Source organism: Psammomys obesus, unplaced genomic scaffold (assembly GCF_907164565.1).
Source record: "Psammomys obesus unplaced genomic scaffold, mPsaObe1.curated_primary_1811, whole genome shotgun sequence".
NCBI classification, from domain to species: Eukaryota; Metazoa; Chordata; class Mammalia; order Rodentia; family Muridae; genus Psammomys; species Psammomys obesus.
Window position 1 is genome coordinate 188,740 of NW_026590120.1, and position 21,460 is coordinate 210,199.

The window sequence follows — 21,460 nt, forward strand, 5'->3', positions numbered from 1 at the left end:
AGAAAGAAAGAAAGAAAGAAAGAAAGAAAGAAAGAAAGAAAGAAAGAGAGGGAGTCATATGGGTCCTGCTTCCTGTGAGGTCATGTGCCTGTTCCTAAAGTGTATCCAACTCAGATCTTCCCTGAAAGCTTCATTCCTTCATTTGTTCTTCCAATGTACCAGGAGTCACTGGGCCCTGGGTACTGTTTCAGGAACTGGAGACAAAACAGAGAACACAGCCCACAAGCCCCTGTCCTTGAGGGGCTATCACTGTGGTGAGGATGATGGGACAAGAACAATCAGATAATTCAGTGAGGGCTGATAATCTCTTCTGGGGACCCAGCTCACAGCAGAGGCGGCAGCAGGGCATAGGACCTGAAGTGTGGGGATGACAGATGAGCTAAGCAGAAGACCTCTGCAACACAAAGGAACAGCATGTGCCAAGGTGAGAAGGGGCTTGGGGAGTTCTGGGGCAAGCAAAGGCACCTGTCTCAGTGACAAATGAGAAGAAAGCAAGCAGAGAACAGCAGAAGATGGGGAGGTGGCCCAGTTGGTAGAGGGCCTGCCTAGCATGTTCAAAGGCCTGGGCTTACAGCACGTATGTGGAGGCACATGACTGTAATGCCAGCACTTGGAAGGTGGAGGTAAGAAGATCAGAAACTCAGTCCCCCTTGGATACATAGCAAATTCAAGGCTGGCCTTGAATACATGAGAGTCCAACTCTGGTGCAGGGGGGTGGGGATTGTAGGGAGGCTAACGATGGTATAAGGCCGGGGTTTGATCAGCTTGTGTTTGATGCTCAAGTTAGAGATTGCTTCAAGTATGACAGGAAGCCACCGGGGTGACGTGACTGTATTCTAAGGCAGATTTCCTCTGGCTGCTGAATTGAGCAAGCACTTTGTGGAGAGAGAGTGAGTAGGAAGGCCAAACAGGAAGCCAGCAGCTGTCCAGAATTAAAGGTAATTTCACAGCCTGGGGAAAGTCAGTGAGAGAGACTCAGGGCTAGCCCTGGGACACACCTGTGTCCTAGAGACATGCGGGTGGGATGCAACAGCTTCCTGAGCTCTGTTCTTAGATTCCAAGCTCCCAGGGACTGAGGCCGAGTCTACACGGTGAATCCACTTGGGGCTTTCTTTTTTTTTTTTTTTTTTTTTTTTTGAGTAGAGCATGTACATGGATAATTACAGGCTAAGGAAAGACACAACTCACCTTCACTCGGAAATTTCTGTACTGAGAGGACTTCTCATTTAAGAGTTTCTGCAAGGGAATATTGATCCATTGATCTGACAGGAAAACAACCAGAGTGTTCATTAGCAGCCTCTCCTCTGGCAGCTCCGATCTTCCCTGAGGTGCATCTGCCACGCTTCCCAGAACACCAGCCAGACAGCCACTTCTTGGAGCCTCGTGTGACTTCGTGAGCTCAGCAGAGCCTCCACCTGCTCCCCTGCTGCCCAGCATAACCCTACAGGCCCACAGTGCAACAGTGGCCGGCTTCCAGGGTCCACACACTCCCAAGTCTGCCATCTGAACAAGATGGCTTCCATTAGTGAGATCCAGAGAATGAACAGAGACTTCAGGCTGTGTTCACTCTGAAACTGATGATCGGAGGGCTTGCCATCATGCCTCAGAATACATGGTCTCCTTGACCAGAAGGCAAAAGTCCCAAGACTTACAGGGTGCACATATGTATCATGAGTAAGCAACTCTTACATGCCAGGCACCCTACCCACTGACTGCCCTGACTTTGGGAGACCACCCGAGCAGCAGCTGATGAAGCCCCAGGGAGAGCAAACTGATACAGATGGCTGAGTCAGTGGTGCCAGGGGACATTGTAGGGTCAGGAGCTGCTCAAGGAAGTAGGTCACAAATGCTGGTCAGTTTGGCTTTAGGTCTGAAAGCAACTCCCAGGGAACACGAAGGAAAAACACTGGAGGGGGGTGGATCAGGGGGTCAGTACAGGGGTAACAGGAAGCTTGCAAAAAAAAAAAAAAAAAAAAAAAAGTCCCCAGGCTGGTGAGAGATAGCTCAGTCTGTAAGTGCTTGCTACGCAAGGAGGAGCCACCTTAATTCCCAGAGCCACACTTGTTCCCAGAGCTGGAACGGTTGGAGGACAGGAGGATTCCTGGAGCTTGGTGAACCCCAGGTCCTACTAAGAGACCCTGCCTCAAAACACAAGGTGGACAGCTCCTGAGGTATGATGCCTGTGGTTGGCCTCTGGTCACCACACACATTTGCACACACATGTATAAGCATCAGAAGATACATGTGCACACAACATACATGAACAGGAGCACACACAGAAATCCTGAGGCAGATGGGATGCTGCTTGCAGCTGTTAACATGAAAGTTGCAGCCTAACAGTGTCTACTGCCCTTCTCTCCCACTAGGCTCTGGGGTCCTGGGAGGTACTTCTGTGTGCCTAATACTCATTCCATGCCCCCTAAAGCAGACCCAAAAACTAAGCCTGGTTGTCCTTGCCCCCATCTGGATGAGAAGGTTAAGCAGCTGGTCACCCAGAGCTGGATGCACCTCCTAGCTTTGCGCATCCCCTCTCACAGCTCACCGCATCTTCACATTTGTCCCCAGCCCTCCCTTAGAAGGTGGTCTGCAAAGACTAGCACCCAGCACTCCTGGCTTGCTTCATGCCCCTCTCATCACAGACATCACCACGATCCCTAAGCTAGTTCCAAGGGTGACACAAACATGACCAGGGCAAGGCAGCCACCAGGGGCTGATGGGACAGGGTGCTAGCTGGCAGTGTAGCTCAGTGCTACAAAATTTGTCTGATATAGTCAAGGCTGTGGGTCTAATCGCCCACACACACACACACACACACACACACACATACACACACACACACACACACACAAAACAAACAAATAAAAAATAAACAACAACAACAGAACAGGGTACTAGTACTTGCTTCTTCCCTTCCTGAACATCAACAGGCACACTTAACAGGGGTCCTTGCCAAGGCCTGAGAACCCTTGGAGTCCTCCTTAGCTAGCAGTCCCAGCAAGAGCTGCTCTAGTGACCTAGATGGAAGGGAGACCGGTTTCCCTGCAGGCAGGGCCCCAGGGTTCTAGGCTTCTAGGGTCACTATGGGCCCAGTACCACACCTACAGTTCCATCCTGGATGGAATCCAGCTTCAGTGAGTCTCCCAGGCAGCCACAGGCCATGGCCTCTGTTGACCTTGCACCCAAAGAACTTCCTTATTCAATCGATGGCACATCCCAGAAAGCGGTGAGAATTGGAGGCTCTGGATACACAGCTCAGCTTTAGGTCTCAGTCACCACTCCCCAGCCTCAGGGTGTGTGCAGGTAGCTTTAGCTCACTAACCCCCTTCGTGAGCAGTAACAAGTCACTCAGTCCTTGTGGGTGGAGACCACGCATCAAGAGCTCGGCAGACAGCTGCTCACTGATGTTCATTCACACTGCTGCCACGCCAGGTGGTCCCCTAGCCGCCATCACAGCCCTCCTGCCTTGCCAGCCTACTCCTACCCATTCAGAGACAGCTCAAAACTAAGGAGACCAGAAGCCTTCTCACAGTCATCGCATGGAGCCACTATCCTGGGCCTCAGAAAACAGGAGAGCCGTCCCAGGGCCAGAGCTAAGCACTGCATTCCTGGTGAATGAGATGAGGAGGGTCAGCAGCCGGAGGCCCTCCCCTGCAAATCCTGTCACCACTGCACTAACTCCTGTCCTAGCGGGCAGGGCACCCTCTGAATGCCGAGGAACCTTATGGGAGATTCAGAGCCGGGAGACAGGGAGGCAAAAACGTCTCAGAGACCCAGGGCCGACTTAGCACCCACATCTAGCCACTCCCCGGGCCTCTGCCCTTCCCATGTCTTTCAGCTACCCCATTTGGCGGTCCGGGGAAGGATTTGTGGGTTGAACAGTCCGCTAGCCACATTTTCAGTGATGAAGATGACCACGTTGCCCTTGGCGTCCCCGAAGCAGAACACACCTTTGCAGTTGTCCGTCCTGGGAAGAGATTAGGATAGAGCATGCTGTGTTAGAGGAGGCAGGGGACTGATCTCTACCGAAGAGGGATGTCCTTTAATCAGAATAACAAAGGACAGCCTCCCCCTGAGAGTGGAGAGTGTGGCCAGGGCACTGGGGACTTGGGGTTCTATAGGGAAGTAAAGAGAACTTTTGGGTAAGAATATTTTTGTCTGCAGACCTGCTTTCTATTTCCCCATACTCATAAAAGAGGTTCTTGCCACACTGGCATCCTTGCCAGGAGTTCTCCTGGGAGGTCCTAATGACATGGTGACCCCTTGCCAACCGACCTCCCTGCTCCTAACTACTGATCTTATCAGTGTGTCAAATCTTCCTGCATGGAGTTTCTCAGGATGCTTGAGGCTTTTAGGTTATTAACCCTTCACTGTGGAGCTTCTGCCTTAGTGCCCCGGGGCCCTACTTACCTTAGGGACAAGAGCAGTTCCAACAGACTTCCAGACTTGCTCTGGGCCTTCTGCCCAGCAGCCAAGTATACCCTAGTCACCACTGAGCCAAAATTCAGGCTCTTTTTCAATCCCTTTACTTCCCAGAGACCTCAGTGCAGCAGGACAAGCCTCTGCTAACACTTGGTGGCTGGTGGGAGAAGAAAGGGGGGCAGGGTAGAGTGTGCAAAACCCAGGGAGAAGCAGTGAGGGGCAATGCGGCAATGCGCTCAGAACCAGCTCTCCTAGGTGCCTCTCTAAGGTCCCAGCTCCCTTCCCAGTGTTGTGGTACCCATCTCCTGTGAGACTTACCAATAGTTCATGACCATGACACAGCTATCCATGTCAATAAAGGTAAAGACCCGGATACACTTTTGGTTACTGATATCATAGAACTCTGGGAAAGAGAGAAGAGAGGGACATGCAGAGCAGAGAACCAGGCCCCAGGCTTCGGAGGTATCTGGATGTGGCAAACACCTCCCAGCACTCCCTGCCATCTCCCTGGCCCTGTAGTCCCCCCCCACACACACACACACACCCAGCCACAAGGGTAGCAGATCTAAGAATAGCCACTCACGGAGCCAAGATTCATCTGCAAACTAGCCTCTTAGCCCCACGCACCCAGAGTAAAACCCCAGTGCAGATCTCAGACTGTAAAGTCCTATAAGATCAGGCCCTCCACAACTCAGTGTATCTTCTGTACATGAAACACTGCCTCTGTGCCTACCCCTGCCTGCCCTGTGGCCCCTGCCCAGCCACCAGGCTCTAAGCATGCCAGCTTTTTACCTCTGTAGATGCATCAACATCATCCACTCCCTTCTCTGTCCACCTTGAACACTCCCAAACCAGACCCCTTCCAGATCAGCTCCTTGACTGCTTCTTAGAAAGGCCTCCCCCTCTTCTGCAGGGCCCACTGGCATTCTGCCACCTGGCTGGCTGCCCATCAACCTCCCTCACCACCTTTATCTCTGCCTCAACTTCATTTCTGTTATATTTGAATACAGGAGCTGCCTGGCCTGGCCTGGCCTGACCGCTGTGTGAGGGCAGGGAGCATATTTGCACGGCACCCGTGGGATCCAGGGCATCTAACCTAGCACCTGGGGCTCTGCTTTGCTGAGTGACTGTGGCTGTGATGCTCAAATAAAGGCACAAGGTCCGAACCCTGGGTAATGTGGGTAGCAGGCAACTTCTGGCCCCTATGGCTTCCACTAGTCGATGTCCCTTTCAGGTGTTTAGAGCAGACAGAAACAGATACAGCCCCTCCCCATCGCTCACCACTCCTCATCAGGGCTAGAGCTGGGAACCCCAAGCAGATCAGAGACCAGGTAAGCTCATGCCATACAGGTGCATATGAAGAACAGATTGTAGAGTGGTTTTGTGCAACCCTCACTGGCTGGTGCCAGACATTCACCTTCTGAAAACATCCTGCCCAAAAGCCTTCCATGGGACCCTGGCACACAGCTGCCAAATCTAAATCTCACCACCTTGGAAGCCTGGCTCCTCTGACAGCCCCAGTTTCAATTCAGTTGTCTTAATGGGGAGCAGCCTCCCACGTTTGAATGACAGGCTTCCAAGTGTCTCCTTCCTACAGGCCCAGCCACCCCAGAAGGGATATGGGTCACAGAACAGAGCTAGACCGGCTGAGCCACTTAAGTCAAGGCCCATGCTGGGTACCCTCCCACCCTCTGGCCTCTGGCCTTGACCAAATGCTCTGAGGAGACCACATCTGTTCAGTCAGCACAACTTGATGGCCTGAGGAGATAGGGCCAGGCTCTTGGGGCTGAGGGTAAAGGGAGAGAGTACCTGGAATCATGGGACACAATAAGCTCCTAGCTGCTCAAGCCCTTGCTTATGACTAGAGGCTTCTCTGGCTGTGTCACAGTCTGTCCTCTTGATAAGGACAATATTGGCTAAAGTACATAGTGTATGTCAAGCACCTCACACATCCAATCACTAAGCCACACTCACCATAGAGATCAGAGCATTGCTCTGTTTTTCCTTCTTGGTAACCTAAGGCCCTTGAAAGTGAAGTAGCTGCACAAAGTCACACACCTACTGAGTGACAAGGCCAGGGTTGAAACCTGGCCACTGGCTGTTTCAGCTGCTCTCCACCCTCCTATTTAGCTCTGCACTATGGGCTGTGGGTACTCACTAATGTCCTCTCCGGCATAGAGAAGGCAGATTATCAAAGACACACACTGACAAATATATGATCACATTCTGAAGGGGCTTGGCAGGGAGAGGGCCTTACCTTATGCCTTTTTTTTTTTTTTTTTTTTTTTTAAAAGAGGAACCTGACTTTGACTAGGTGATCATGGAAAGGTCTCTGAGGAAATAACACTTGTGATGCATCAAAGGAAAAGAAGAAGCTCTGGGGTGAGGAGATGAGTGAGAGGTTAGGCAGAGTGTGAGCACAGATCCACAGTGTCCATCCGAGAAGGTCATGGGAGAGTCCGCACAACAGGAGGAGGGGCTGGTCCAGGAAAAACAATGAGCAGCAGAGGCCGGACCACCCTTGCCTCAGGAGCTACACTAAGGATCCCCCTCCATTCTGTGATTTGTGGGGGTAGGGGTGGGGTGTGAAGGTTTTCTACAGGGAGACATTTCAAAAACCCATTTGTAGCTATGGGCACCTTCAGAGGAAATGTGCCAGCCCAAAAGGAGGCTTCAGTGCTATTCCACTGACAGCAGAAGGTGGCCTGGGCTGGAGGCAGCAGAGAAAAAAAAAAAAGGTTAGAATCAAACTGGAGAGACTGGCATGGGCTATGGTTTAAATTTTGAACTGTTTGATACATGTAGACATACAGCACTCACTGAGCACGCCTGCCTACAAAAGCAGTCACCAACACAAGTAACCAACACGCAGGGCCTCTTACAGCACAACACTCCGCAGGCCCCACTGACTGAGGCCTCCCCATGCATTCCCAGAGGGCCCCCACTCGTGCTCCCGGTTGCACAGCCAACAGGTCTGTCCCAAGTGCGCCACTCGCTAGAAGCCAAGGGCAGGCCTGGAGAGCCGCAGAGACTCACCTATCTTTAGCTCAGTCGAGGCAACTGCGATGAGGTTCATGTTGTGCAGACATATCATGTCAACCACCCACATCTGCTGGTGGTAGAACTGCTGGGGCTGGGCAAGCTGGCGGAAGAACAGAGGACGCTCAGGCCATGGAGGGTCCCTAACAGAGTGCAGAAGAGGCACAGGGATCTTTCCTACCACACAAGACCCTGGAGCAATCACAGTCCTGGCATGGAGACTTATGCCGGCACTAAAAACAGGGCCTTGGCTAACCTCCTCCAGGCTGTTCTCTCATCTGTAAAATAGGCCTAGTAGTTACCCATTTTCATGATCCCAGAGACTTAGGGCCAGGTATACCTCCAAAGCCTCCCATTTGCATGACAGCAAGCCCCCAGTGGGTGTTCACCAATGGTCCTGGGAGGCCCACCCTTGCCAAAATTTAACCCCAAACCAGGTCCTCTGGGAAGAATCTCCAGAACTCTCAAGACTTTCCAGCAAGGCTTCCTCTGTCTCTTCAGAACTCCTTAGGGGCACAGAGGTGACCATATGGCAGTCACTGCCAAGAGGTCAGTCTATTAAACCTCATTCTACACACATGTGGAGAAAAGGAAGACAGGAGTGTGACAGAAACCACAGGCTCAAGGATGCAGATATGAACGCACACACATGCAGGAGTAATGCAACCTCCACAAACCTTAGCCCCAGCCAGCAGGGCTTAGGGGCAGTGTGGGTATGACAGGACAAGGAGAGAAGGGTGGGCACTGGCAGAGGCGAGCGGATCACACTCATTGATATGGGGGCACTGCAGGGACACACTCCTCGGGAAAACTGCCTTGGAGGTGCCTAGTGGACACCCAGGCAGGACTCTGCTTAGCAGACGGAAAGTTTGAGGTCCCCATGGTTAAGTCACCACCTTGACCTAAACCCTGTGACTTCAAGGCCTGGCTGCTTGGATGATGAGTGCCAAGGGCAAGTCTACTCAGGGTGCCACAGCAGGGGCTCTCCACCAACCCCATGAGTGTCCCACTCACCCGAAAGGAGGATATCATTGAGAAGGCCTCAGACCAGAACTGGAGGAGCCCGTCTTTGGTAACAGTCAGGAAATACCCCATCGTTTTGAACCGTTTGAATAAAAATTCCACTTTCACAATCTCGCTCCCATGATGCCTGCAGATGGTAAGAAGCATGAGGACATGACTCAGAAAAGAAGTATCTGCGTGAAGCAAGTGCCACAAAAGAGGTAGGCCAGCAGCGACAGCCACACACATGTGCACGCACACAACACACACACACCAAGAAACTGTAGGTGTCTCCAGGGGACATGGGACTCTGTCCCTTCTACAAGTGGATTTCAACTGGATCAACAAAGGCCACAAGAAAATAACCCCAGTGGAGAATAGGGTGTGTCTCGGTGGTAGAATGTTCACCCTGGGTTCAATCGAAAAATAATAATAACTAACTATAATATGGTATGAAATGGAGTCCCAAACCCATCCTGAGAAATGACCAGCCAAGTCCCTCACTTTGTAGTGGGAGAGCAGAGATGGAGAATAGAGATCTTCAAAGCTTCTGTCACTAAAGAAACAGCCCACAGATGGCGACCAGGGCATGGCTTGTGACAGTAATCTGAGAAATGACACTTTCCAACCATTGCTCTCATGCTCTGGGGTGAAGAGGAGAATAGAACAGACAAGAGTAGAGCAAGGAGTAACAAGGACTTGGGCTCTATGCACCCAACTCTTCAAGGCCAGGATGCTGACCACTGCAAACAGTTCCTGGGCAGGCCTCAACGCTATCTGCCAGGGGTTGCTTTTCTGCCCTAGTGTCTGCAAAGCCAGCTCTCTGGCTATCAGGGCTCCCACTCCCCTATGGCATGTGCCCATCTTGTGTCATGGCAGGGCAGGGCAGGTTACATCACTTACAGAGAAGAGCATCCCTCTCAGGCCTAGCAGAGTAGAACTAAAGCCCAGTGCTTTCATCCCTCCTCCAGAGCCTTCTCCAAAGCTTGAAAACAGGCATGAGCTGACCTGAGGCTTAGAGGGAACCCACACCACTATGAACTCCAGTTCATTTCTCACTGCAGTTCCACAGAAGCTATAGATCCCCTGCCTCCTGCCATTGGCCTACTTCTCCGTGCTCTCTCTCTCTCTCTCTCTCTCTCTCTCTCTCTCTCCTTCCATCACTTCAGCTCTATCTCCTCTCTCTCTCCCTCCATCACTTCAGCTCTACCCTCCTATCAGTACCAAAATCTGTGAGGAATAGAGAGGTGAGCCCTGAAGCTAACACAGCCCAAGGAATGGCATCCTAGGGAGCTCTGTTTCCTCATCCATGTGATGACCGCACCTCTCGCTTTCTGGACAGTGAAGGAGTCAAAGAGGGTGGTGTCCTGGGTGTGTGCTCAGCCCAGATCGTTAGTGACTTTTAAGAGCCACTCTCTCATAAAATTAACTGAACATTGCTTGGCTCTTCTGGCTACTTTCTCCATCAGATCAGAGATCCCTCTGGGTTTGTAAGCTGTAGAAATAAATTAGAGCAAATAAGGAAGAAGCTTCCTGAGTTGTTTTTTGTTTGTTTCTTTTTGGTTCCAGATTCTGAGATCTGAATAAACAGAAAGACTGGTGAAGGAGAAGTTACATCAAGCCAAGTATTCATGTCAAAATTAGAGTTATAAAAACTCTCATTATTCACATTTAATTGGCTACTCCTCAATTAACTACCAACCATAATTTTTTACAAGCTGCTCTTCTATGATCTCCACTGAGCCACCTACTGCACTAAAGCTCCAGGTTACCAGAGGCAGAGACAGACTCTAGATCTTGCTCTTCTATAGCCTGCATTGGGTGTGGCTAAGGACCCGCCCACCTACAGCTGGCCCCAACAAACCACAAATGTGGCTCACCAAACTGCGCTTGCTCCGCAGGAGCTGGCACCGTGGCCACACAACCCAGGCTGCTGGTGCTCCAACTGGGGTGGCTCCAGGGAAGGAAGTGCCCTGGCTGCAGAAGGCCAAGCTCTCAGCCAGTAAGGTTTCCACCTGTAGCTCGAGACCCACTTAGTCAAACAGTCCTTTCACAAGGGTCTCATATCAGGTACTTACGTTACGACTCATAACAGTAACAAAACCACTCTATGAAGTAGCAACAAAAATAATTTAGGATGGGGGTGAGGGTCTCCACAACATACGGAGCTGTGTTAAAGGATCACAGCATTAGGAAGGCTGTGCATATTTTCAGCTGAAGGTATTTGAGCAGCGGTTTGTTCGGCTCATAAGATCCCAGGTGAAAGCAATCTTTCCACCACCACCCCCACCGAAACAGGGTGTCATGTATGCCAGGCTCATCATGTAGCTGAACTTTTGATTCTCCTCCCTCTACCTTCTGAGTTCTGGGGTTACAGGCGTGCACCACCACTCTCAGCTACAACCTTGCTTCTGAATAGCCAAGGACACAGGGAGGAACGGGATGGACAGGCTGGCTAAGTCTCCCCCAGGTTACTACACTACCTCCTCCCTACAATGCCCTAATTTCCCCTAGGCACTAGGGATTTAGATCAGTTGGAGTAGTGCTTGGCTAGTGTACATGAAGCCCTGGATTTGCTTCCCAGAACGCTATAAAAGTGGACGCATACCTATAATCCCAGCACTCAGGAAGCAGAGGTAGGAGGATCAAAAATTCAGCCTACATGTCAAATTAGAGACGAGCCTGGGACACATGTCATCTAAAAAATTAAATATGCAATTTTCCCACAACTTTTCACTCTTCCTCAAACCTAGCACTCAGCACTCAGGATTTACAGCTTCTGTACTTTCACTTCCCCAGGAGGATTCCCACGAAAACATAAAACTTATTTAAGTCTGTAGGATCTTCTCTTGTGGGTCATCAGCTACAGAAGCACTCCAAGGCTGAGCTCCAGTGGACACCATGGGCAAAGGGGTCACAAGCGGAGTGAGTAGCAGCTCAGGCATAGCCAACCACCACCCTCTCCTGTGGGTCAACAAGGCCTTGCAAGGCCCTCACAGCCTGGCCAGGGCATCCACAGCTTCCTCCCAGTAGAATCCAAGCTGTACATATGTGAGCCATCTGGGGATGAAACTGCCAGATTCACTCAGCACTGGCCATCGAGAGAAGCAGGAGAAACAGTGCAGTGTGCAGAGGAGGTGGGGAAGAGAACGGCCCCACCTCTTTCTGCCTGTCAGCCTAGGCAAGCCATCAGGCTGGCCTCTCTGAGCCTTGGCTCCCACATCTGTGATGAGGAGACAAGCCACCTACCTTTGTCATCATGACCACCAACAGATTGGAAAGAACAAGCTGAAGGGACAAGAGGCCAGGAAGCAGCTTGGTTGGCCGAGCAGCTCATGGACTGAGGAGGGGCCCACCCCAGCTGCAGGGAGGAGGCTCTTACAGGGGAATGATGGTCATGGGAAGGTGGAAGCGCAGGCGGTATTGGCTCTTCCTTATCTCCTCCTTGCCCTGGAACTCACGCATCATATAATCCACATACTCTTGCTGCCTCAGAAAAACAAAGCGAGGGAAACAAGGTGTTGGCAGTGGTCTTAATGTTTACCTTTAAGGACCCAAGCCTGGTGTAGTGGTTTCCCTTAAGTCTATATGGCCCCATCCAAGTGGCTCTGAAGGCTGTCCTCCGAGCACTCACAAGGGAAGTAGACCAGCAAGAGGCTGTGCTGGAATCTTAAATATGTATAACATGAAGCACTCCTCTGGCACAGCCACACCACTTGACCGTCCGTGGAAAACTCCTGATCACGTCTGCTTCACATGGAGGATGATCCACCATGTCTGATTTGTCTAAGTCCATGACCAAGTTAACAGTAGAAAGGGTCTACACTATGTGGGTACACTTAGCCTACAAATATTGGCCACTCTGGGCTCCAGCAACCAGCCTCACTAAAACATGGCCAAGGGCCAGACATATGAGGCCATAATAAGTAGAAGCCAGGGATAGCAGTCCCAGCTACTCAGAAAGCTGAGACAGAGGATCACCTGAGTCCAACAGTTCAAGACCAACCTGGGCAACATCTCATCTCAGTGAGAAAGGAAGGGAAAGAGGAAAGAAGGATTGGAAGGAGGGAAGGTAAGGATGTAGCTTAGTAGTAGAGTGCTTGCCTAGCATGCTGAGTTCAAATCCTACCACAAAAAAAAAAAAAAAAAAAAAAAAAAAGTTGTCAAGAATCATTGTGTAGATGGTCAGAGAAAGCTGGGAACGTTATATCCAAACCACGAGGAGGTGATCACTGGCTGTTATCCCCTTTGAGGCACACTCCCCGGGTTTAAACATGGGCTCAGCTGGTGGCCAGCTCTGTAACACTAAAATAAAGTTCCTAGTGGCTCTGAGGCTAAGTTTCCCAACCACCACTCCTTCTGGATCCTGAGAGTCTTCAACAGGGGAATACACAAAGGGCTGATCATGGTGCTTCGCTGTCATCTTCACGACATCAGTCTCCCTGATGAGGCTCTGTACGTTTCTGTTAGGCTTAAGGCCATGTGCTCTCTTAATGTTCTGAGTTCTTCCGAGTTAGCATTATTACTGTGCTGTGAAGACCTCACAGCTCCGGATTCAACAGCGTGACAAGAAAGGGCCATGATACTGTTATGGTACTGATGAAGATCCCCTACCCTTAATGGGAGGCTAGCTAGCTATACCTCAGGTGTGAGTGCTTGATAAGAAGGTCTCGATGCCAGGGCCAATGAGCCCACCTCACAGAAGTCTCAAAGGTGACCCCTCACAGACGCCAAGCTTCCCTCCACCTGGCAGGTGCCCCAGCTGGTACAAGAGTCCAGACTGACTGTCTGAAACTTGCTGACTCCTATCTCAAGCCTCTGCTTGCGCCACTGAGAGGTCCCTCTATCCTCTCCCAGCTTCCTGCGGCAGCCATGCACCCTCCTTACCCATTTGACAAATCCATTGCAGTCTGAGTCCACCTTCAAGAAGAGCACCTCAAGCATCTCCTCCGTCATGTTGCTCATCACCCTCTTCATGATCCTGGTAAAAGTTTTCTTGTCCAGGGCTTCGAGAAAGAAAAACATTGGTGCTTCATCACAGGTCGCATGGCCCTTGAAGGCCACAGGCTGTAGGCACCCCCGACTCCAGACACTCTCTGCTACCTGCCTGTGATTTTCAGAACTCTAGCTGGCAGTACAGTTCCTCAGCGGGCAACCCTTCCCCAAGCCCGTCATCAGTCATCAGCTTGACCCTGTCCACTCTCCTTTAAGGGACTAGCATCCAGCCTAGCACAGGCCCAATGATTGTTGGTGCTTCTGCCATCACCCGATTGTCTTTCCCATCTCACTTGCCCACACTCAGTGGTTCCTCGTGAACACCCGCCACTGTGTTTACCCCTCAGCAGGAGGGAGGGTAGACAGAGGCTCTCAGAAGGCAAAATCCCACTTCTGATCAAGGGATACAGACTAGAGCAACAAGTCTCCACAGACCAGAGGCACCTCTGGTGCAAGTAACGAGCAGCAACCACCACAGCCTGTTAAGTTTATCTCTTAAAAACAATTTATGAAAACAGGCGTGATGGTGTGTGCCTGTAATTCTAGCATGTGGAAGGCAGAGGCAGAAAGTTCAGAGAACAAGGTCAATCTGGGCTATCGAGCAAGTTCAAGGCCAGCCTGGGCTACATGAGATCCTGTTTCAGAAAGACATAATAATAATAACAATAACAACAACAACAACAACAACAGCCTTTGACTAGAGAGAGAGATGGGGAAGAAGAGAGGCAAGGAAAGAATAAAATACTTAATCATTGAGCTGGGTTCTATGGCTATAAGAAAATCTGTTTGCAAAGGTGTCAGTTGACCCTGTCTAATTTTTTATATCATTATTGCCTTCAAAAATCACTTTCAAGGGCTAGAGAGATGGCTCAGAGGTTAAGAGCACTGGTTGCTCTTCCAGATGTCCTAAGTTCAATTCTCAGCAACCACATGGTGGCTCACAACCATCTATAATGAGATCTGGAACCCTCTTCTGATACACAGGCATGCACACAGGCAGAACACTGTATATATAATAAATAAATTTTAAAAATCTTTTTTTTTAAATTACTTCTAAAGAGGGAGATAGAAAAACCTAGAGGGGACAGAAACTCCACAAGGAGAACAACAGAGCCAAAATACCTGGGTCCAGGGGAGCCTGCAGAGACCAAGACTTCAAGGACCATGCAGGGAGAGGACCTAGACCCTCTGTTCAAAGGAAGCGCATTGGCTGCTCAGTTTCCAAGTGGGTTCCCTAGTAAGGAGTACAGGGGCTGTCTCTGACATGAACTCAGTGGCCAGCTCTTTAATCACCTCCCCCTGGTGGGTGCAGCCTTGCCAGGCCACAGAGGAAGATGATGCAGCCAGCCTTGAATCCTGATAAGCTAGGGTCAGATAGAAGGGGAGGAGGTCCTCCCCTATCAGGGGACTAGGGAAAGGGCACAGGAAAAGAGGGAAGATGGGTGAGACTGGGAGGAGACAAGGGAGGGGGCTGCAGTGGGGATACAAAGTAAATAAATTATAATATATATATATAATTTAATTTAAAAAATAAAATAAATCACTTATAAATCCCCTTCAAATACTGGAGCCCTCACCATGGCCAGAGAGGGCCATGCAGTACCTGGCTCCTCTCAGCAAGTACCATCTGTTACCATGTCCTTCCTACTCTGCTCCAGCCATAAGGACCTCTCTACACACCCCACAGGGCCTTTTCACAATATGTCCCTTTCACAGGGATGTCCCTCCCTGAAGTTCAAGTCACTCATTCTACAAGAATGCCCTTCTTCCTAAGGACTGGCTGAAGAGGCTACTGTCCCTGCTGCCTGATTGCCTATTGTCTGACGCCTGCACTGCCTCCCATTCCACCATGACCTCTGGAAGCGCATGAGAGCCCTTCCATAACTCAACACTGGTCCAAGTGTCTCTATGTGCACCAGGAAGTGATAGCTTTGTTCTCTGTGCCCTATAAATACTGGCAACATAAGGGAGGCTCTGAGGAAACAGATGCTGCCTGCAAGTAGGTAGGTAGTGAGAGATAGGAATGTCAGTCTGTCCATAGAGCTCATGATCTTCAAACCGCCGACCTATTCATCCACAGCAACCCAGTGCCACTGTGCCTGCCACACTAGACTGAGGGTCAAACAAAAGTCTGAGCAACATGTACTTGCTGGAAGAAATGTCCATTTCAAGTATGTAAAGCTGGGGCCAAGAGGCTTCCATGCTGTAAGTGTTGCTCCATGGTCCTTCCATGTCTGCATGGTGACAATGACAGTTTATGAGCACTGCAGACCTTCCTCAGGAAATAGGTAAAGCAAAACTACTTGCAAAGCCTCAGGAGAGGGGAAGGAGGTCTCTTCAGAGTCATGGGCCTTCCATACCGTAAGAACTCCCTGGCTTGAAGGACACAGTGACCAGGAAAGCACCAACATGCCTCACTCTTTCTGCCACCAGGGCTGGCGTCCAGGTGCCTGGGAAATGGTATGCCACCCATATTCTCCATAGCCCTGTTGAAGGTGTCTAAAGAAAAAAGCCAGACTGATTTCCTAACCTTCCATCAATGTAAAGGAACTGTCCTTCCTTAAACGAACACCAGGGCCAGAGGTTTACAGATACAAAGCTCAGGTTGGAAAGCCAGTTTGGTGGTAAAGCACTTGCCTTGCAAGTATGAAGATATGAGTTCAGCCCCAGGAACCTATACACAAAGCCAGACACGGCAGCACATGCCTGCAACCGCAGTCATAGGCAGGGCAAAGACTGCTGGACCCTAGTGGCTTGCTGTCCACCAGACTTTCCAAAACAACAAACCTCAGATCTGGAGAAGAGACCCTGACTCAAGGAAATAAGGTGAAAATCATTAGAAGATATCCTGATGTCAACTTCTAGCCTCAACATGTTCTCTCGTTCATTTGCTCGCTCTCGCTCTCTTCCTCCCTCCCTCTCCAAGCTGCATAGTGTGGCTGAGAAATTCAAAGGAACAGGAAAGTAGCTAGGCCCAGCCCTAGCGTCCACACTCTATCAACTCAACTTTGAAACTCTGATAATGCCTTTACTCCTATTTGACTTTCAGGAGTTATCATTCCAAAGGGCAGATCTCAAGCTGTTTGGAGGGAGAAGATCTGGACTGCAGAGGATATCCCCAAAACATCATTTATAGCCTATGAAATGTAAATAAACAAAACAGAGGGATAGCTCCAGTCACAGAAGAACACTTAGACCCGTTAGTAAGGCTTGCCTAGGAGGCTCTGAGACCCCAATCAAGTCCTTCAGACATAAAAATCAAGTGAAAAAGAAGGATCTGTTATAATACACACAATCCCCAGCTTAGAGCTCTTCCACTTTATAGCAGTATAAATGCAAATCCATTTAATCAAAGTTTCTACCTTTCATAAGTTATCTCACACTTTACTTTAAGATGTGCATTGTATTATCTGGTTTTACCCAGCCAGAGCCGAGTAAGTGTTCTGAGCACATCTGGGTAAGGGAGGCTAAGCTAGTGTTTGATTGGTCAGGTGTGAAATCCTTTCTCAATTCGGAATATATTCTACTTCAAATTAGTATCTGAGGAGTAAGATTAGAGATACTTACAGAGTCCCCCAGGATGGGCAGGTCCTGCTGTCTACACCTTCCTGTGGTCCCCTCCTGCTTAGGATGAGACCTTTGACTTGCTTTTAGACAACAGGGTATCACATCATTGCCTACAGTCCCATGACCATAAACTGTGACTCCTGTAAGTGTTGCTTTACCTTTGGCTCAAGCTTTGACAGATTCTATGTTGGCAAATCCCACATGGCCAGCCACTATGAGGCGGCTTCTGGGAGCTGAAGACAGCCTCCTTGCAACAGCCAGAAAAAAAATGAGAGGCCTCCATACCATAGTTTCAAGGATATGAATTCTGGAACAGCATATGTAAGCTTGGAAGTAAGTCTTTCCCGAGTCAAGCCCCAGATAATGCCATGGCCCCAGGTGACCTCGGAACGTCAGCTTTTGAGGTTCTGAGCAGGATGGCAGCTCATCCCTGGCCTCGATCCAGACTTACAGAAACTATGAGATCACGAGCACTTGTTGGGTTAAGCCAGGAAGATCATGGGCCTGCTGTCACACAGTGATTGATAACAAACCACAGGCTAAAATGCTTAAAGGGAAACACACCAAAATGCTGCAGGGTATACTTGGGTAACTGGACTAGTGGGATTAAAAAAAAAAAAAAAAGTCTTAGATCCCAAATAGCCTTCAATATCCTTGCACTTACCCAAAGAGAATTTTTAAACAAGACACCACATGTAAAAATGCTGATCAGGTCAGAGCCCTCCACAGCCCTGATGCCAGGCCCTGAGCAGGGGTCACGGAGACCAGCCTACAGCATGGCTGTACCTCCACTCTTGCCTGTCTCCTTCTCAAACAACTTTTGTATTTCAGCCAGGTGCATCTCGGCAAACTGCTGCGGCTTCTGGGTGTTGATGGTCTGGCTAACAGAGTATGTCAGCGTCGTGGAGTCAGAAGTCTCCTTGTCCTGGGATCCACGTGGAAAGGACAGCTGGGACAAATATGACCATAAGAACCAGGCACTGAGAGAGTTAGTTCTCTGAGACAAATGTTTGTTGGCGTATTTTATTTACAAGGGGAATTTGTGAGGAAGTGGCTAAGTGCACAGTGTTGCTTACTGCCCAAAGCAGTGAGGCTTCCTAACAATTTCTGGCGTATTTTAATCCTATGATGATGGAGAAAGGTCTAAAAGTCCTTCTTGTGGTGGGGGGATGGCAACCATTTTCCTTTTATGGATGCCGAGTTTGGGTCAGCAAGGTTAGAAGACATGGGTTCCTTTTTTTTGTTGTTTTTTAAAGTTAGTTTGTTTTGCTTATCGAGCCAGTCTCACCAGGTAGCCCAAGCTGGCCTTGAGATCCCTCTGCCTCAACCTCCCAAGTGCTGAGATGACAGGAGTATTCCACCCACCTAGCTAAGAACTCTTTAATGGACTTCAGCCCCACCAAAGGGGCAAACATACTTGGGCTCCTATGAATGCCCACTAACTCCCCCACAGTCTACACGCGCTCACTGAGCACCAGGCTCTGCGGGTTCAGCAAGCACAAAGCAAGAACCCTGCCTTGACAGAGCCAGATGGGGTTGACAGTTACCATCCACCCAGCCTCTCTCCTCCCTGCTCCTTCTTAATGCTCCTCTTGTTCATTCTTCCTGATAACATCTCCCAGCCCTTGTTTCACCCCCAACTCTAGCTTATGGCAGGCTCAAGCGCAATGAGTACTCCACAAGACCAGGATCTACCCTTCCTTTCCAGTCCATCCCTCAACACTGATAGCAGTCTAGCTTCCCTGGAGGCGGATAGGTCATGACGTTGCCTGGCTCTGACACACTTCATAGCTGTCTCCTCCAATTCCCATTCCTAAGCTTAGCATTTGGAGCCCTTTACCACCTACCTGTAACAGACTTCCTCCTTTCAAGGCCCACACCATGTCCCAGGCACACCAGCTGCACCCCACCAGTCCAACAGAGCATGTGCTCTACTTAGCCTGCACTATGCACAACACTGCCTTCCTGCCCATGGCTAACCCCCACTCTGTCAGCACTTTCTCCAAGGAGCATTTTCTTAACATTCAGTTGAGAGCCACCCCTGCCACTCCTAACATTCCCCAGGCTCTGGTCATTTCTGCTGCTCTGGCATATCTCCTACCTATGCATGTAGACAGCAGTCTTGAGAGGAAGGAAGCCCCTGGCTGCATGGTCCTGAGCTCTGAGTTGGAGTTACACCCAGCAATCCCATTTACAAGCTATTTTATCTTGGACACTTTCCATCATCTCTCTGAGCCACAGATTTCTCTACCTGAAACACAGAACTCTACGGCACCCATCCTGCAGAGTTCTGAAGACCTAAATGACACAGGAAGCCACAGGAAAGTAGCATTACAATAAATGATGGCCCTTGTGACATATCTTGAAATGATATATAGGAAGATGAGAGACACATTCTATTAACTTAATCATAATTTGCGCTGTCTTTATATTACCTGGTTCCATGCACTGAGCAGATAATGTGATATATATCTGGCTTGATGATAATGTATATAATCCACCTCACCATTATCACCACTTTGCTAAACAAACTTAAGTATCGGCCATAAACAGTCTGTAAATTGATATCCCCGTGTGTGTGGCATTTGGCTGACGCTGTGCTCTCAAAGAAGCACCCAAGCTAAATAAATATGTGACGATAAAAATACACACATGCAATCCCAGCCAGCACCTGGGAGACTGCGGCAGGGTTGCCACACATGTGGGGCTAGCCTGGGCTTCATAATGAAACCCTGGTTTGTGTGCACCTTTAATCTCAGCACTTTGAAGGCAAAGGCAGGCAGATTCTGTGAGTTTGAGGCCAACCTGCTCTACATAGTGAGTTCCAGGCCAGCAGAGCAGTAGGGCTGGAGATGTAGGTCAGTATTACACTTGCCTAGCTTAGTGGAGGTCCTTGGTTGGAGCCTTAGTATTGGGGTGGGGAAGAAAGGAGAGGAAGGAAGAGGAACCTGCTTTTTAGGTTCACCTAAGTTATCACTTGTCCTATAAATGTCTAAGTTTGCAAGCCTGGTGCAGAAGGTATTGGAGCTATGTTGGTGACATTTTAGAAGCCAGTGGACTTGTATGTTGGCAAGTGACATTTTGTGTGGTTCCCAAATGCCCCCTCTATTTGTTCGCTTGGTTGCTTTCTTACCTTTTTAGGCTGATGGTTCTCGTCTAACTTCTCAGAAGACATTCTTGGCCTAAAATGGGTGATCACAGTTGCTTTAACACAAGTCTACAAAACTGACCTCACTAAGATTCAGAGTGGGAAAAAGTAAAGGAGATGATGGCTGCCTCTTGTCCACAGACACTCCTAAGTGGTTCATGAGCATCCCCTTTCCCACAGAGACCTCCCCTAAGTTCACAGTGGAGCCTTCCTGAATTGATGGAAAGGGCTGGCCCCACTGAAGCCATGAAATTCCTCAGGTTAGTTTACTCCCAGCTCGAATCCAGGATTTGTAGAATCCAGGGGCTTAGCAAGCCATGTGGTTGTCCCAAGAGCCATTCACCTCTGAGGAGAAGCAGACCCAGAGGTAGACACACGTCAAAGGCACGGCCTTCCACTGCATACACCTACCAACACCCTCCAGGGATGTTTCTAATGAGAGGTTAAAACACTGGGGCACCAGACTAGCAGGGTCCCCAGACCTGATAAGAGTTAGGAGACATTCTCAGAGAGCAGAATAGCCAGCAAGGAAGGAGAAGAGACTGTCCTCCCCAGGGGTCTGACAAGTAAGCCATGTGACTGGACCACAGAGTTCCTGGGAGACATCTGGGAAAGTAGAGAGAAAATAGTACGCAGGAAAACAAGGAGAATCTGGCTCAGGGTACTGAAGGCATGAAGGACAATAGAGAAGATTCTAAGAGCAAGAGGAAGGGCAATGGAGAGGAAGACGGAAGGCTGGCCGAAAAGGTCCTCATCAGTGGTGTCTTGACAACTTGAAGGTAAGGACCAAGGGACAGAGAAGAAGCAAGAAGGGCTAGAAGCCAAGAACAGGGTAACTAAAGGAAATGGCAGAAACTTCTCCAGAAAAAAAAAAAGAGCAGGGAGGAAAAGGGGCATGAAGCAAGTCATGATAACCACTCAGCTAGAAATAAAACTCAAATATCTGGAAATTTGGGGACTGATAAGCTTCAGGTATAGATACATTTAGGGAACAGAAAAGAGAAACACAAAAGACAGCTAGGAAAAAACACTGAAAATGGTAGAAAAATAACTGCAAACGTGTATGGGTGTGTATGTACATTTCTGTTAAATATATGTGTGTGTTGACACATGCATTAATTAAAAAAAAAAAAAAAGGCCTGGAAGGGCTAGAGAGATGACTTAGCAGTTAAAAGCACTGACTACTCCTGCAGAGGACCTGGGTTCAATTCCCAGCACCCAACATGGCAACAAACAACTGTCCACAATTACTGTTCTAGGAGATCTGACACCCTCTTCTGACTTCCTTGA

General features: G+C 49.5%; 1 protein-coding gene across 1 annotated transcript in view; it reads right to left on the reverse strand.

Moving 5' to 3' along the window:
- The window catches only part of Efcab8 (EF-hand calcium binding domain 8), a 59,256-nt gene extending 39,059 nt beyond the window's left edge, over positions 1-20,197 (reverse strand). Inside the window, 9 exon segments of the mRNA XM_055606596.1 lie at positions 1,189-1,262; positions 3,840-3,964; positions 4,738-4,822; positions 7,456-7,561; positions 8,473-8,608; positions 11,843-11,946; positions 13,348-13,466; positions 17,809-17,971; positions 20,156-20,197. Of these exon segments, the coding sequence (XP_055462571.1) occupies positions 1,189-1,262; positions 3,840-3,964; positions 4,738-4,822; positions 7,456-7,561; positions 8,473-8,608; positions 11,843-11,946; positions 13,348-13,466; positions 17,809-17,971; positions 20,156-20,197 (954 nt within the window).
- Between the last annotated feature and the right edge of the window lie 1,263 nt (positions 20,198-21,460).